The 17,997-nt window shown below is 36.1% G+C and overlaps 1 protein-coding gene across 4 annotated transcripts; it reads right to left on the bottom strand.

The window, feature by feature from the left end:
- Positions 1-614: 614 nt before the first annotated feature.
- On the bottom strand, positions 615-14,434 carry LOC148676821 (type-1 angiotensin II receptor-like). Of its 4 annotated transcripts, none has more exons than XM_088613739.1 (5): positions 13,161-14,434; positions 12,831-12,903; positions 11,945-11,961; positions 9,450-9,516; positions 615-4,618 (listed from the first exon to the last, which is right to left on the bottom strand). In XM_088613739.1, the coding sequence occupies exon 5, from the start codon at positions 4,500-4,502 to the stop codon at positions 3,447-3,449; it is 1,056 nt and encodes a 351-aa protein (XP_088469865.1). In that variant the 5' UTR covers positions 4,503-4,618; positions 9,450-9,516; positions 11,945-11,961; positions 12,831-12,903; positions 13,161-14,434; the 3' UTR covers positions 615-3,446. The 4 variants fall into 4 exon arrangements, with proteins under 4 accessions (XP_088469865.1, XP_088469852.1, XP_088469859.1 ...); XM_088613726.1 differs by having other exon boundaries at positions 13,189-14,434; XM_088613733.1 differs by lacking the exon at positions 11,945-11,961.
- Between the last annotated feature and the right edge of the window lie 3,563 nt (positions 14,435-17,997).

The raw sequence follows: 17,997 nt of genomic DNA, 5'->3' as shown, positions 1-17,997 counted from the left end.
ATTATATAAATGAAGAAGAGTGGTCGGTCTCCTATGGATTTCCAATTTGTGTGCTTCTCTGTCTTCTCTGTTTTCTATTTATTAACCAATTTTCGATCCAAACACCCATGATTTCATGTAGCTTATTAGATGTACTTAGCTCACGTGATTATGGTTCTACTATCAAAGACATTACACCCCAATTATATTGAGGTCAAGCCTAGAGATCAACATTTAGTCAGATTCAACATTACCCAGACAGCTTAGAGTTGGAAGGTGGATCAGAGATGTAAAACGTACTGGATCGTTTTAGGGAAAATTGTCCCTAGGTGTGAGTGTGTGCGTGCCTGTGTTTGCGTCTGTGTGTCTGCGCTGTGATGGATTGGGGTCTAGTCTGGGGTGTACCTGGCCTCGGGCCCATTGCCTGCAGGGATAGTTTCTGACTCTCCTGCAACCAGAAGTGGGCAGAAAATGGATGGATGGATGGATTACTGCCCATTCAGCACTCATTGCTTTCAGGATTTTCCAAATAATTGTTGCATTCATTCAACTTTTTCTTGTTTTTGTATTGATTCATTCCATTATTTCATCGTCTTTCCCTTGTATAGACCAAAAGCCATAGTTCACATGTGCAATTTTATTATTTATTTTTAAAAATATTTTATTGAACAGTTCATGTACAAACTCTTTTTACAATACAACACATGAAAAAGTATCAATACCACTCATTTAAAGTGTTTACTATGATACATGAACACAAGATAGTAAAATATTTATAGTAAGGACAATAAATAATGTGGAATTATCTTTACACCCGATAGATTAATTGGAAATTATGTAGTATTTTTGTGTGACACTATCAGATTTAGTCAAGACATACAGTATTAGCATATTTGAGCTTTTATCTGATGTGGGCAGTAATATAAATATCAAGAAATTATTAAACTATCTTATCATTGTGTCTACAGCAGTTTATGACTGTTAAAAATGCCTACAACAGAAACTCATGTTTGTACATTATAACCCCTAGTTTTAAAACTGATAATTTTAAGGAAATCACCTCAATCATCCAAACACCAAACAGACTAATAATTAAGTACTTTGTCTGGATTTGGACCGGGAGTCTGCCAGCTCCCAGTTTTTCATGAACATTATGAACATTTTCACCAAGACCTATTAGCAGACTCTTGATAGTATCAGCATTTCAAAAGGAGGGGGGTCAGAGGGGAATTAACTTTCAATGGAGTGCTGTATAAGTACCACGAACATGAGCTTGCGGAGTATCAAAAAGGAAGACCACACAACCAGTCTAACTAGACAGAAATGACATGATTATGATGTGGCCTTTTGGCATTTCATTGTATTTCCCCTGGTTCTACATAGTATGTTACAAAATGAGCTAGCTACTTTGTATCAGAAAGACTGCTTTTAAAAGGCCTTTTTGATTTTCTTTCTTTTTTAAAAGGCTTTTAACCCACTGAGCTTTCCCTTTCCAGGTTACTTTATCTATAGGCTTTCCTGGGGCTTGAGGATAAACTAGGTGTGTGGCTTCATTGCTGAAACATGCATATTTGAATAAATGGAATTGTCTAAGTGGCAGGGGCTGTATGAATACTCGGTTCCTCACAACCCGCCATTGACACTCCAGTGTAATGACTACACAGACAGCTGCAATTACAGAAAACCAATACTGGCATCAATGACCATGCAAAAAAACAGTAGATCAAAATTAACATACGTCCCAAATCCATACTAAAATGTTTTTATCATTAAGAAAAGGTACTGTATGTCCCACAGTCAGTAGCATTTGGCAAGACATGTGCTGGGGTTGTTTAAGTAGAGAGTCCATGCAGCAAGAAACAAGTGTCAAAGCTCAAGTTTCCACTAAATCGTTAGCTGAATACAGGAGTTGATAAATACAGTAGGTCCATTTAAATGATAACGAATCCACAATTATATGCACATATAACACATTTCTGTAGATACCACATAATACAAATTAATTTAAGACAAACTTCTAACTTTGCAAGATTTTGATTTAGAATGTACTTAATAGTATGATGGAAAAAATTAACTCATACTAAAGTGTAAAAATGCAAACTGTTCAGCATAATAAAGTGTGTGAAACATCCCCTTAAACCCTAAAAACATTCAGGTTATAAATGTCTGTGTGTCTCAGGTTGCTTTCCATTATTTATTTCTTGAATAAGTTCTTCCCTGTATGGGGCACCACTCTTACAGAACTCCTATGGAACATTTAAATAAAGATCTGAGGTTAGGCTCAGAACTTTTGTGTAAGTATTATAATTGATACATTAGGAAAAATGTTTTTTTGAGCATTACTGTGTTCTTGGTTCTGGACATGCTGTTTTTGAGCTTGTTAATGACTGTTTGCTCATGAAATAAACTATCCAGATTTTCTAGTTCAAAACATTGAGTTGCATCAGGACAACAAACATCTGAGGTGAGGCTGGTGTAGATGTGAATTATGTGACTCCCACTCATTAACTATATCTAGGCATATTAACAGAAGCAATATTTGTTAATATTTTTTCTGCAGGTAAAGTCTCATTCCTGTTTTTAGGATATAAAATAAAAAAAGTGTGCTAAAACAAAATAGCTCTCATTTTCATTAAAAAATATATTCAATGGTTTCAGTATATTATTTAAATTTAACTTTCTCCTCTACTTGCAACAGCACAGATTTCATTCATGGCTATTGCGAAATATGTGAATTTTTACAGCATATTTTGCTGAACTGTGATTTCTCCACACAGGCTGTAAGACAAATCTTTTCTTCTAGATTAAGGGGCCCCTAGCTACTGAGCCTTAATACTACTCTTTGCGCATTGATGTGACCATTTAGTATTTTAAAAATATTTTACTTGCAATGGTGCAGAAGGAACCATTATGAGTGTTTCTGCATCTTAATTCTTCAGCAGGAAAATCACTTGTTTAAGACACTGATTTGAGCAATTATTCTGGAATAAGTTTACCATCAGATGTTCATGTGAGATTTTGAGTTGCACCTTGTCTGAATCCTTCAGCCCCTATTAAATTTCCCTAAAGAGATAATGAGGCAATATTGTTCACCACCTGGGTGGCACACTGGCGCAGTGGTCAGCAGTGCTGCCAGTGCAGTGCTGCACTGGAGGCTCAGTTCCAGACTTGGTGGGCTATCTGGAGTTTGTATGTTCTCCCTGTGTTTGTGTGGGGATCTTCTGGATGCTCCAGTTTCCTCCCACAGTCCAAACACATACCATTAGGTTAACTGGCATCTGGGAAAAGTAGGTCTTGGCTTGAGTATGTGTATGTTTGTGTCTGTGTGTGCCCTACAATGGACTGGCATTCCATTCAGGTTGTGTCCTGCCTTGTGCCCATGGCTTGCTGAGATAGGCTCCCCCTGCGACCCTGTTTTGAATAAAGCGGTTAGAAAATGGATGGATGTTCACCACTTACCTTACATCTCACAAAACAACCTTATTTGTTGTTAAATGCAATATTTCTGATCCCCGATAGGAAATTGAACTTGTTTTGCTAGAAAGGCTTGGATGAGACACAACTAGTGGAGGTGTGCATTTCAGCAGGCGGAGTAAATTCTTTCGGAAATTATTCCCCACGAAGCTGTAGAGAATAGGGTTCAGGCAACTGTTGAAGTAAGCTACGCAGATCGTAAATGGCATGGCGGTGTCAACAATATCCACTATTTTGCAATTCTGTATGACATTTAAGTTAACAAGAATGTCCATGAAGTGAAATATTTGGTGCGGGAACCAACACACAAAAAAAGCTGCTACGACAGCAGCAAGCATCTTCAAAACCTCGTCGTTTCTGGACTTGTTTTTCTGGACGTGATAGGCATCAAGAATGGCTTTTCCAATGAGGCAGTAGCAGGTTATGATGGTCGCAAAGGGAATCAAAAAGCCTAAGATGCTTTTCATCAAACTCATTCCAACCAAAATGCGATTAGTATTATTAGGCTCATACAAAAGGCCACACACAGTTAAATTGAGGTCTTTCATAAAGAAAACGTCACGGAAGCACATATTTGGCACACTCATCAGGAACGCAAGGATCCAGATTAGAGTACAGGTTACGCGGGCATAAAATATGGTGCGTTTTGGACGAGATTTAACGGGATGAACGATGGCCAGGTATCTGTCAATACTCAAGCAGGTGAGAAAAAATACGCTGCTGTACAGATTGAACGTCACCAAACCAGAGATTGCTTTGCACAGGAAGCTGCCAAAAGGCCAGTGATAACCCAAGGCTGTGTAGGTGGCCCACAGAGGTAAAGTGATGAGGAACGTGAGATCGGACAAAGCCAGATTCAGTATGAAGATACTGGCGACTGTTTCTAATTTAATGTAACAATAAATGATAGTGACCACCAAGCCATTCCCCACTATACCAATAACAAAGTTGCAACTGTAAATGACAGGAATCAGAATAAAGAGAAAGGCATGCCTCCCGGATGATGTGCAATTCACTGTGATGTTTGGTACTTGTGTAGTATTCTCCATTATCCTTTAAAACGATAGGGATTTCGTTACAGAATTAAGGCAAAAAAAGGTTCTTCAAAGATGAGTGATATGTCGTTTCTTTTGCTTCCAGGTATGAGGTCTGCAGTAAAGCACTCCTACAAAGAACACAAGAAAAATGTCAAAGAAATTCTCTTCTGTAACAGCAAATTTCAGTGTGATCATGAGCCTCATAATAATGCTGTTTATGTTTTTAAGTATATATTTTAAAATACACTGCTTAAACCTACAGGCTGAAAACCCCTTTGGAAATGGCTTTAAATCCCATTAACCTCATATACTAATTCATTTAAAATGCTGGAATGTGAAATAAAACAGTGGATCTAAATTGTTGCATTACAGGATTTACAATTATTCATTTCCTTATTCAGAATATTGGTATCATTAGAAAACTTCAATTTGTCTTAAAAGAGACGATACCACAGAATAAATTAGGACTAGGAAAGAAGTGTTCCAAATCTCAGTAGTTTAAACATAACACTGGAATTAATCTCATCTTTGAAACTCAGTGATTTAAAAAAGAAATAGCTTAGTGTTTTAGTAAGAGGTATGGTTTCTTCCACTCTAACACTTCATAGTACCTACACTTCTAATCCTCACTATGGTTTATTGTACCATGTTACAAATACGGAAATTTTTAAAGCACTACAAAACTGTTGGAATAGTGGGTAAACTATACAAAGATAGGTATGACATAGAATAATACCGTCAGAGAACCATCACAAAGCAGGAAACTCCATGGTGTCTGTTTTTTCTCTTTTTTGAGTAATGCACTCATGGTGTTATTTTACAAAAATTAAATAATACTGTCATAAGAACATGTAAAATGTAAGTAACACTTTAGTAAATTGATGTTATGGTCTATCCTGTTTCTGAAAGTAATTTTTAACACATATGAAACAAAACACTATACTACTACATGTATAATACCAAGAGTATCTGCATTTGTATTATGCAGTACATACTCTATATTTGTATTAGGAAAGCAAGGAAAATTGTGGTTCCTGTACTGTAAAAGGACACAGTAGGAGAACCATGTCATGTTCACACCATCTCCTTGCCTGAGAATAGTTGATTATCAAACACCTAAATAAACAGAATTGCCATGTGGTTTGGAGCAGCAACCTTTTACATGTGAGAAAATCCAATCTGCTTGAGAGCTTTCTCCTGGAAATAAACCGTGTGGACTTTTGTGTGTGTACAGTATGTGCGAAGAAAAACCTAGGCAAAACTGTTCAGGAATAATCCCTATAACATACAATTGTCCTTGAGGGCAGTAGGAATTCCTGAGAAAAACTTGGATGTTGTATAATTTTACAACACATGCCTTTTCTCCACTATTCTTTTTAAAGTTTTTCCTCAACCTGTTATTTGGAGCTGTTTCTGGGAATTAAATAAGATATCCTTTTGCTTATGACCTTGAACTACTTCGGACTGATCGAACTGATTGAACTGATTAAAGCATATTATTTCAAAAAGAATAGTTAAACCCAAGTATTAGATGCTTAGTGAATGTTTATTCAGTATGTCTAAATAAGTTTTGGCTCAACTTGCTTGTTTAAGGGGCAGGCTCCTGGATATACTGTAGCATAGACTTGGGCCCCTATTCAGAGTGAGGAGCAGAGGCAAAGGTGAAGATCACGTGGAGGAGGGATTTGTGAGCCAAAATGCAAAAACAGGTGTTTGCTTAAGATATACAGTAAATATAGCAAACAGCAATTAAAAGGTAATGAATATGATTTATAACACCTGGGTGAAATATGCTTGGTTGTCATTAGTCCTCCCAAGCTTTAGGTAGGAGCTTCCATGAGGTAATGGTTCTTCATGTATATCTGAGTACAAAAAATTGATTTTCTGGTTCTATAATTTTTAGAATGGCTTTTAGACACACAACACAAAGTGGATGAACTTACAATGCAGCTACAGCTTTATTCCTTCCCTGTATATGTATTTTATTCTCTTATAGATATGGCAATATTGGCCTACTGCAATTTCATCAGATGAGTTTAGATTTCACTTTAGTGATTTATTTTTCATAACAGGAATAATGAACACAAAGCTGTGGATTATTTTAATTTAAAAGGCAACACTGTAAGATTAAATTTAAAATGTATTATTATTTTCATGATGTTATTACATGTATCTTTGATAAATAAAGTATAAAAAACGTATTACAATTTAATTTGGGTATATTACAGTATACCTCAGATAAGTGGGTCATCATAATCTTCCATAACAATTTAGCTGCAGTAGCAACATTCGATCACTAGGTGTCAGCCAACTACTTTATGCCAGATCCAAAACCTCAACCTCTTGCCATTAAACACACCCCCTTTGTTGTAAAAACACATGCCATTAAACACTTCCCCTTTGAGGTAAATATCCATCGCTAACAAGGTTTACAGAGTTATTTAATTGTTGTTCCTTAAAAAAATTGGAAAAAAAGCTTGGGGCTTTACTTTACAGTTTTCATAAGTAACAACAGGAGTTACATCTTTAAGGTCAGCCCCATTTGGCAGCTTGATGCCAGCCATTTGTAACAATACTTTGTAGTAAGTATTAACAGAAAAACACAGAATAAATCATTTTAAACAGACACACACCTCAGTACCTAGTAATCAAAGGTTATGTTTGATGCCATGAGGAATAAAAGACATTCGCTTTTTGATTAATTTCTCTGCACCCTTTACAAGAGAGAAAAAAATGGTATTCATGGTAACGTGTGCATTAAATGTCAAGAGAACAAAAAAAGAAAAAAGACAGAAGGAAGTATTCTGTTATATGATTCTATTTCACCCTTATCTATGACTCACTAAAAGCTGTGAGATATCTGGTGTTTTGTCCGTTTTTTCATCCACTTTGTCACTACTTGAACTCCCAGAGATAAAACGATTGTTGCAGAAAGACTTAGTCTGTATTAAAAAATATTTTTAAAAGAGATAACTGTTTTAATGTCTGCAGCAGCTACTTCCATTTAAAATTTAAAAGGTGTTGCATTTTTAGCTATAGTACAGGTGTAAGAAAATATTATTTAAGTATGTTCTTGTTCTATGCCTAGTTTGAAAAAAAGTAGTATAGTTAAAAAATACATTAATTGTTAGATATTTTGTATTATGTTCACACCGATTGGTGAGGTGAGTTCTAATTGGCTTTAGATGTGTGTAATATAGTCTCTGATTACTTTGTAAGAAGCAGAATGAGAAAAAAAGGCAATACTCAGTCTGTTGTTAGACAAACTACACAAAATCAGGAGATCTACTGTAGATCTAGAATTTAATTGGGCCATAGCAGCATCAAGATGATGTGAGCCATGCCTCCAGCCTGAGACACAGTTCCTGGCATCACAATACAACAGTGTGGGACCACAGACCAGTCTGATGCAGGGACAGATAAACAGGGTTCATGCCCAAGAACACACTCCTGGCAATTAAGTGGCACCCAACCCAGGGATGTTTCCTACAGACCCCATCAACTGTAATCAGTGATGTCCTTGGGCGGTGAGGTATGCAGTTTTAGAAGCGTAGTGCGTGTTTAGACCACATGGCTTGCCAAAGGACACCAGCAGGATGAAAGGAAACAATCACATTATTTTTATGTTTCACTGTCCTATCTGGCAACAGAACTCCCTACAGTCAGCCAACAGCTGGGCCTGTCATTGAGCAGTTCCAGACATCTTTTGCCCTTTCAAGTCCTTGTGGGTTCCAGTAGCATTAATTCAAGACAGAAGAAGAAATAATCACTGTGGACTGAGAAATGGCTGAGTATTAGTTGGGCCCACATTCGTGACAGGGCTTGTGAGCGTGGTCTTGTTACGTCATACATGTAAAAATAGTAGAACCGTTGTGATATGGCCATAGGAGAGTTGTGATATACCTGTGGACCTCACAGTGTAAGAATCAAGATCTAAATTCCTCAGGCCTCTGGGTCATATTGGCAATCACAAATCCTGCAAAATTGGCTGTCTGATATAAACATTAACCTCAGCATTATATACATCTATTCTCATTAAGCGCCTTATTCCTGGTAAGGGTTGCAGCCACCCAGAGGCTGTCCTGGAAATCTGGGGTGCTAGGGGAGAATACATGTGGGATAGGATGCTTGTCCATTGCAGGGAATGTGCACTCATTACACAGGGAGACATTTGGAAACTCAAATTAGCAATGCTACTGGAGCGTGTCATTGTAAGGTGAGAGAAAACCAGAAATGCACATGGACACAACACAACAAGCGGTCTCCACACAGAAAGTGCTACAGTCTGGAACTGAGCGCAGTCAGGCATAGGCACTAACTGTCATGCCATGGTGCTGCACTTATTATATACACCACCTTAAAATGTCCTGCTATATTGTTGTCTGATATTGTAAATTCAATAGCCATCTGTAAGTGTGTGGTAGCTTGACCCCCACTGCACATGTTCTTCTGTTATCTCTTAGTATGAAGAAGCGCGCTAGTCTGCATGGTAAATGGATTCTTTGCAAAATAACTTCCTGCATAAACTAACAAAGATATTAGTTGCAGATGTCTGGATTATTGCAGCTAGAGGATGTTATATGCCAAAGGCAACAAAATCATGAAATATCACATCGTTTCCTCTCAAGACTTTGCAATTAATGAATGACACAGATGTCACAAGTCAGATGTAAAAATGTTTTGTTAACGATTATAGCAGTCCTGAGCTGCGAATTAGTCTAGAGAAGGAATAATATGCAATACAGTTTTAATGTAAGGCAAAATATTTTAAATGTTTTTTTTCCAGTGTTAATATGTCCTAATAGTGTTTCCAGAAACCAGTAATATTATATTTCCAGCTTGAAAAATGCTTTGGAAAAAAACAACATATTCCTCTATTCAATATTCTTAACAAAGGGTATTTATGTATACAGATAGAGCACTGCAAATGTATATGTAAGAATTATATAATCTACTTACCTTTATTCTGTTTTCTTTTGTTAGGTGAGGAAATAGTGCAACACAAATACTTGTTATGTTTGAGGCCCTAAAAATCAAAGAAAAACAAACAGCAATGCTTAAAAAACAGGTCTATAATTTTCTTTGGTTTGCTACAAATTAAGATATAGCGCTCTCTGGAACAAAGTTTGCAGTACGTAGCATTCCTGTTTTCCTCGTGATGTTTCTAATGAAAGAAATGAAAAATAAACATAAAACAACATAAAAAATGAATGTAATAAGACCCAGAAGCTGCAAATACATAAAAACACAGGAAGTAACATTCAGAGCATGCATTTTTTCCAATTAAAAATGTTTTATGTTACTCAGGCCAAGGTTAGAATTGTGGTTAAGACTTATGTACTTCATTGCGTAATCATAGAATGACAGAATACTGGAAGCCAGGGAGACTCTTGACAGCGAGCAGAAAATGACTACTTTTACTACAGGGCCCTACTTAACCTCTAGAGATTAATGCTCTGTTCAGGGATAAAGCAACAAAGCCCCAATTTTTCTATGACTGAATGGCTGCATCATGTAAATTATCGAATGGTTGGTGTTAGAGCAAAGAAAGAAAAATTAAATAAAAAAAGAAGTGACAATGAATTTTCAAATCTACAGATCTAATTATTAGTAGATAAGGGCCGATCTGTTGACTTTAGATTGCCAAAACATCTCAAGCTGTTTTAAAGGATAACTGTAACGCTATTTTTTTAAAATTTTGGGGTTAGAAAGAGTCGGCATTGATGAGTGCATTTCAAACCACAATACAGTAAAATGCACACAGTAACTTCTAAACCCCCCCAATACATCATAAAATTGACAAAATATCCAGCTATGCTCAGCGCCATACTCTGCATGCAGATCACGTTGGAACATTTTTGCAGTGAAATGTCTGCTGAACAACCTGTAGTTACTTGCTCGTACATTTACATTAGTCACTACGGAGACTAGTGAGCACGAAGGGCCGCTTCACATCTTGGTTTACAACAGCATGGCGACTTACAGTATTTTTTTTTAAAGTTCATGATTTTGTGCTTAATTTGGAATTTGTAAAATGCTGTGATACAGGCAATGAATTTATTTTGTTACTGAGAATTATTGGTCTGAGAAATTGGAACTGCAGTTCCCTTTTAATTTAGACTAGTACATTTCTCACGTTGTGATTAATGTACGGTAGCTGCATAAAGTGTCTATGGAGTATCATGAGTGCTGCAATTACTTCATCTGTCTGCATGGAGTGACCCAATGTTTTAAACCATTAAGAGGATACTCAATTTGTGAAAAAATTAAAGGTCTCTTTTCAAGATCTCATCACATCAAGTAACAAAGGAATACTAAATATCAATTATAAAATGTAGTAAATGCTCATTTTATAATGGAAAATACAATGCATTTTAAAAAAAGTACTTTCTTATAAAATAATCACTCCATTTTCCTCTTTTTAGAAGTCTCTTGGTTTCTTGAACATTTTAAATGTAATCCTTAAAATGTATAGTACTGTATGTATCAAGGTTAAAACAAAATCAGTACCTGGAAAAGTTGGACTATTCTGTTGATATCAGACTGTATAAGACAACATTCCTTAAATCTGCTGAAGTATGAATTTCTTAAAATCTGTTGGGATAATGAAAATTATTAATCCTCATAAAGCTCTAGTTTAAGAGGTCCTAATAACCAAAATATGCACTAAAGTATTGATACCAAGACATTAAATAACTGCTCTTTATTTTTAAATCTCATGCACAAGAGAAGTTAACTTACAGTATTGCCAGTTTAGAAATATATGTTGTATCATTTACCCTATATTACAGTATTATTTATCTGTAAAAAGCCGAACCGATGAATTCCACAGGCATTTTTTCCAACTTTAGTTCAGAAATTGCTGTGAAACCTAAGAATGTGAGGATCCTAGCTAGCGGAATATAGATTTTTTTATTTACAAAGTCATTTGGCCAGGTTCAAGAGTGCCGGTTGTTAATGACAGCACCATATGGCAGCCAGACAATTCAGTCATAAACATATGAAGACATTAACTTTCATCAGCAGATGCAAGTATCCAAAAATGAAACACAATATACAAAATATGGTTAGATACACTAGTAAAACTAAATTGCTATATCCTTATGTATAAGAAACCTTGATATAATATTTAATAATAGGTTTATGTTTGTTGTGTAAATTATGGGGAAATGTGTACAAGAAAAAGATCCAGTTTTTCTACATTAGAACCACAGAATGAACTTACACTATTAAATAAATTATAGCTCAGAAGAGCAAGCCTGCAACCTCTGTGTTAGAGAAAGCAGATTCTACTAGGACGCAGTGGGATTTAACTATGTTCCTAAAGTGCACCAGACTGTAGTGATCATAAAAAAGACATTATTCACTGGGGGGGATCTAGCATCTCTCAGCTCTGCTATGTATGTTTTGTTCCCTCACTGATGTAAAACAATTTAAAAAAAACAATTTCTTACCAAAACAAATGAGACTGCTGTTCCCAGAGAGACAAGAAAATACAGAATCAAGTAAAGAAAACATAATTTAAAAAGCATTAGACTCTATCTTTTACCTAAAATTACATAATAAAACAATTGCACAATGCTTTGTGTCTCAAGGTAATTGATATCCAGAAAATAACTTAAACAAAATGAAACAATTTTAGATGGACACTTGTTATTTTTATATCGGAGGAGGACATACATACTGTAATTTTGCAAGCATTTTAATATGCAAAGGTGCTCCAAGATTCCTCTGCCAAATAAAGCACGTGTGGAATTCCAAAACTATATTTGAGAAAAATACATTTTCCATACCTATATATTCTAGATTGGCACGTTCCAAACTCAAATCAGCAAATTAAGAACATATAATGCTCTGGAGCATAGAACTTTTAAAACTCCCATATGAATAATTCATAACTAAAATTATGGATACATATTCTATGTTTTTCTCTGTAAAGTTCCCATGAACATGTTCTCTGTGTTTGGAGAACAGTAGTACAAACTCAAGTAAATACTGTACATCTGTAGAGCTACAGTGTCCTTCTACTTTGTCTGACAGAGAGCCACCCCTGACAGATTTTACTTCCATCCCTAATTGAGCCCCAAATGTGAGGCATTCCATCCGGTAATCTAATAAACTTTGAGCAGCATATTTAACCTCGCCTTAAGTGTTTATGTTAAAGCACATACAGTATGGGATTTATTAGTGGCGTATGTTTTCTATTATTGAATCAGATCAGAAGTGTATTGACAGGGTACAAAAAGCATGAATTTATTGTACTTGCATACAGTACGTGCTTTACCGAGTAAAGAAAATAAAGTTTAGAAAAAAGAAACAAGCAATTAGGCATTCTGTTACCTGATGCAGAAGAAATGTTGCTCCCAACAACACATCAAAGATTGAAAGACAAGTACATATTAAGACGTATTTCCTGTTGAATAAAAAGAGACAGTTAGAACATCAGTATCTCACAATACACAGGTAATCATTACTTCATGAAGAATATTCCATCTTTTACTTGCATTTAAAAATAATTGTTAATTGCATACTAAACAAAAATCTTGTTTCTTTCTTGAGAGTTCCTAATTTTTGTTTTTGTTTTTGGTCATTTTTTGTATAGTACTATTTTCCAAATGAAGTGAAACACAATTAAAAAACATCAACCCAAAACAACACTTTCAGAAATACCTCTTGCACTTGAGAAAAATGCTTTTACCTTATCGTGAGGAAAGGTAAGGGCTCCGGTGGTGCAACAGACACTGTCAGAGTTCTCTGGCTTTCTGGAGATGAACGGACCTTATGTAAGTTCGCTGGGCAAGTAAATCGCAAGCTGACACTGCACACATGTGGGTTGTAGAGCTGGTTTATCTCTTCATCAGTTTCTTAGCTCAGCCCCCACAATCTGTACTCAAGGCACTGCCCTACTCCCATCTGGGGAGTCCTTCACCGACCAGCTCTTTAATAGCTCTACGTCTTTCCTGCAAGCGACATTTTCCCAAGCCATCTAATAGAGCCCTGATAATTGGGGCTTAGAGAAGTTTTATTAATAGAACTGTCACTGGCACTTCCCTCTCTGTGGCTTGGGTGAGTGCGTTAGGAAATTGGTCGCAGATTCCAGTTGTTACTGTGTACATCCTGTGTGCATGTGAAAGTTGTTTTTTTGGGATGACGGACCAGCTGTTACTTAACAATCAAACCCTGCCCCCAGGGAGAGCGAAGGGTATGACTTGTATTATAACAGGTACAAGTAAACCTTCTGCTTTGTCGCTTTCCCACTACACCGCTCCCCCATTCCTGCTGATCACAATGTTGCCATCGGCTTCATAACCCTCTAGTCTTACTGTGGTAAAAGCTACTGGTTAGTAATCAGTACATGCACTCCAGTAGGACTGAAGAGTTCAACCTAGCATATGGATTAGTTTCTTTTTTGGCCTGAACAAGGAAGATCTCTCCTCTCATCTCAGTCAGCTAATCAAAAGCTTCCAATTCAGTTTCAGCTCACAGCTTAAATTTAGGATCTCAAGATTTTATTAAGTGACAGTGACTGCCTTGTTGTATATATTAAAGAACAACTGAACCTTTAATTGTCAATTTCATACTTTAATTTTTTTCGTCAAATGCACTATCATATTACATAATTTATCATACCTCCCATTTCTTTTCATTAAGAAGATTTTTTAGTTCTTTCCTTTCGGTAGAAACCTGGCTACAGTGCAGCCCTTTAATTTCAGGACTTCCAGTGTAATGTTGAAAAGATGAGGTACCCCTATAAATTATGCAAGGTACTGTACAGTATATTGAATCCTGTTTTCACAAACTTACTAACAAGTGAACGTTTTTTGAACCCATTTTAAGCATGCCACCTGACTGCCCAGTCCTGATTTGCTTACTTTAAAGTACAGTTTAATCATTCAAAAATGCCAAGCCCTTTGCCGTTTCTCAGTTTTCTTATGGTCCCTTTAGCTTAGTATCAGTATCAGCCACTAGCTAATCGTCCCAAGGTCTGGGTCCCCAAGGGTAATTCCAAAATCAAGTTTTCAGACGGCTATCAAGGCTTGATCGCAGATTAGATTAGAGAAAACCAAGTCTGAAACAGACTAGAAACAGTCGATGAGCAGGGGTAGAACTGTAAAGGGGGGGCAACATACTGTATAAAGATGGACATATAGTCCAATAACACCAACATTTTGGATGAAATTCAAACAAAACATAAACATAAATACTTTAAGAAAGTATTTTGTTTTCATGTAGAAATGTGTGTGTTTGATCAGATTGATAACAGATGAAAACGTGTTTTTTTTTCCCTTAATGGCAAAGAAAATTATTCTTAGACAATGTATAGACTATTCCTTACCTACGCATAGAGAATGGTATCAATAAATATCCATCCATCCATTAACTAACTGCATGATCCAATACAGGGCGGGGGGGGGAGCCCGAGTCTATTCCAGCATGCAACAGGCACAAGGCCGGACGTGACCAGAATGAGATGCCAATCTATCGCTGGGCACACGCAGACACAAACATGCACGTACTTACTCCGGGGCTAATTTTCCAGAAGCCGATTAACTTACCAGCATGTCTTTGAACTGTGGAAGGAAAGCAGAGTACCTGGAAGAAACCCACGCAAATAGCACCCCAGGCATGGAATCAAACTCAGGGCTCCAGCTCTGCGAGGCACCAATGCTTACCACTTTTTAGATTTTTTTTTTGTCATAGGTCAAAAAGAAACAATATTTCTGTTTATTAATGAAAACTTCAATTTTGGCCAATATCTGTTATGTATGTGTGTAATAAGTATTATGGAACCCTGTATGTTTTTTTCTCATGAACTAACCTTCTGTAACACCTAAAACAACAACAATAATAATAATAATAATAATAAGTAATGAATAGTTATATTTATATAATGCTTTCCATCCCAGTGGATAACGTATAGGAGGTGACCCATTTTATGCGTCACTGTGACACCTGGCAGCTGAGTACACAGCAGTTCAGACAGAGAAGTGCAAAAGTGCTTCACCATTTGAATGAAGAGGGAAATTTCAGGAGGCCAGATGGCGGAAGTCCAGAGCGGAGTTAACTGGAGTTCACACCTCCTGCTCTAATGAACAGTTCCATGGGAATCTGAAATGACCAAGCAGTCAGGACCTCGGGTTAACATGTCATCCAGAGTGGATCACCTCCTATAGCACAGCGGATTTGGCCATTAGCTAAGGACCTGTGGACCGGAATGTTAGCATCGCTAACAGCAACAACCTGGTTTTCTTTCAATGTCTCCCAAGTTCCAGTCCTGAGCACAAATATTTGCAAAGTCGCATTTCTATAATGTGATTGCTCGATCATCTCAGTCCACTTGATTTTGTTTAATGTTAAATTCTTTTTAATTTTCCTGATGACAGCCAAACGGGTTTTACTCCGATCCAGTTGTCACACACTGCTTTCAAAACCCTGACACAAATAAATGTACCATAAAAGGAAATGGGAGGAGCTCACTGGATCAAAAAGTTTAATGTCACTGACAGATTAGTGCGGTATTGAGTTACACTGTTTTGCCAAGTAAAAAAAAATCAGAGAGAAATATTCACAAAAGAATCAGAACATGTTTTGCTACTGACATTACGTAAATGTTTAATTTAATTGCTTGTCCCTGATCAAGGATCGCTGTAATAATAATGTCAATAATAACGTTTTGTTTATTTTTATAGTTTCAAAATGATGAGACATTTGAAGTTAGAAGCACACAAACATTATTCCGTTTTGGTCTTGGGCACCTGCTGATGATGTAAAAGGTGTCACCAGACAGTAAATGGACTGAATTAGATGACTATGATAATATATTGTTGTAGAACCTTAGCCTTAGTGTGAATCCCAAGGACAAATCTTGTAACAATACTCTTTGTCTAGTGCCTCTGTCAAAATTTTAACATTGCACCTGGGACCTGAAGACAATTTTGATTATAGGCCACAGGATGAAGGTTTATAATCTGATAGTCATTGATAAATAGGATAATCATGATCATGGGATTTTAGGCAGTTCAGTTAATTTAAAGTAGCTGATATTTTCTTCTGTAGTGTAAAATCTTAATGAAGCATACTGTATATTCACAGTAAAAAATAATTTTATACTTTTTCCCTACTCATGTGCACAGTGCCTGTACATATAAATATGCTGGAGAAAATATTTTATCATTAAATGCACTAATTTGTTTTCAAGATGTTTGAGCTGAAACGTATGGTACAGTATGTATAGTTTTTAAATCATTCCCAGCCCAAGGTATTGACAATATGACAGTAACTGATGCTAGGTTAAGTAACAAATTTGTTGTAAGACTGAAGGAGGTGTATAGTCAGTATCACTGCATGTGGAACAGATTTCGATTGGCTCCTATAATATACTGACATACAATGCAAATAATATCTGACACAACTGAAAAAACCATCTGATAGCTTTCAGTGCACTGTATATGAAAACACTGTACATAGTAGCAAGAATTTATTAGGGTTTTTTCTAAGGTATGGCTGCAAATTGTGTTTATCAGCTTATCATTTGGCCACTCTGGAGAGCATGAAGGTAATTGGCAGTTCCTGGCATCTGATGCATTACTAGCCCAGAAGCAGCAGCAAAAAAAAAAAGAAATAAGATTGAATAAACGTTACTGATAGCCAACTATCACACTACACGTGTCTTCATTTTGCTTTGTGTCCTCGTATGCAGGCATGGCAATCATCAGGTACTCAAATCTATTTTCTGTGGGAGATTGGCACACAGGCCAGGGTGCAATTTAGTTTAATCAGATTAAAAAATAGCTATATTTATATACTATTATTTCATAACAGTATTGTTAGAATTCTAGAAATTGTTCCAGTTATGAAACTCAAACATAGGGGTAAGTTTAAAATATTTTTTTTCTTGGTATTAACAATAAATTCACTACACCTGGTGTTTCTTTTCTATTCATTTTTTATTTGTCTTTCAATATATATGATCTATAGCTGTGATGATTAAAAAACAAAACTTGTATGTTTGCCTATATTCATCTAGAGTTCAAGAACAATACATACTGTACTGTATATGCATGCGCTTTAGAAACAGTGTGTTCATAAGCAATTTAACTTATTTTGTATTTACTACACATTGTAATTGTAAAGGCATCGGAAAACGTTTTTTTTTTTAAATACTTAATTAAATAATCAAATAGAGTGTCTGCTGTATTCAGGCACTTACTGATTAATATCATAATTCACATAATTTGAGAGAAATTGAAATGTAGATAAAGATATAAAAATATTTTCAAACAAATATTTGGTTGAAAACAGGATGTAATTCTAGACCCTGACCATATGGCGCCATTGTTTCGTAGCTGAAAATATAGTCAAAACATTGTTTCCTGATTTCATAAGCTGATCTGTCAGAAAGAATGTAGTTGAATTTAAGATAACCATACTCCATCCCCCAAAAATAATAAAGTGTGTCCATGAATGTAATGCCACTGTACTTAATACCCAGATTCACAAAGTACCA

This window comes from Lepisosteus platostomus, chromosome 2, assembly GCF_059453375.1.
Source record: "Lepisosteus platostomus isolate fLepPlt1 chromosome 2, fLepPlt1.hap1, whole genome shotgun sequence".
NCBI lineage: Eukaryota > Metazoa > Chordata > Actinopteri > Semionotiformes > Lepisosteidae > Lepisosteus > Lepisosteus platostomus.
Note: the sequence above shows the minus strand (reverse complement) of the source record. Positions and strands in the feature narration are given on the sequence as shown.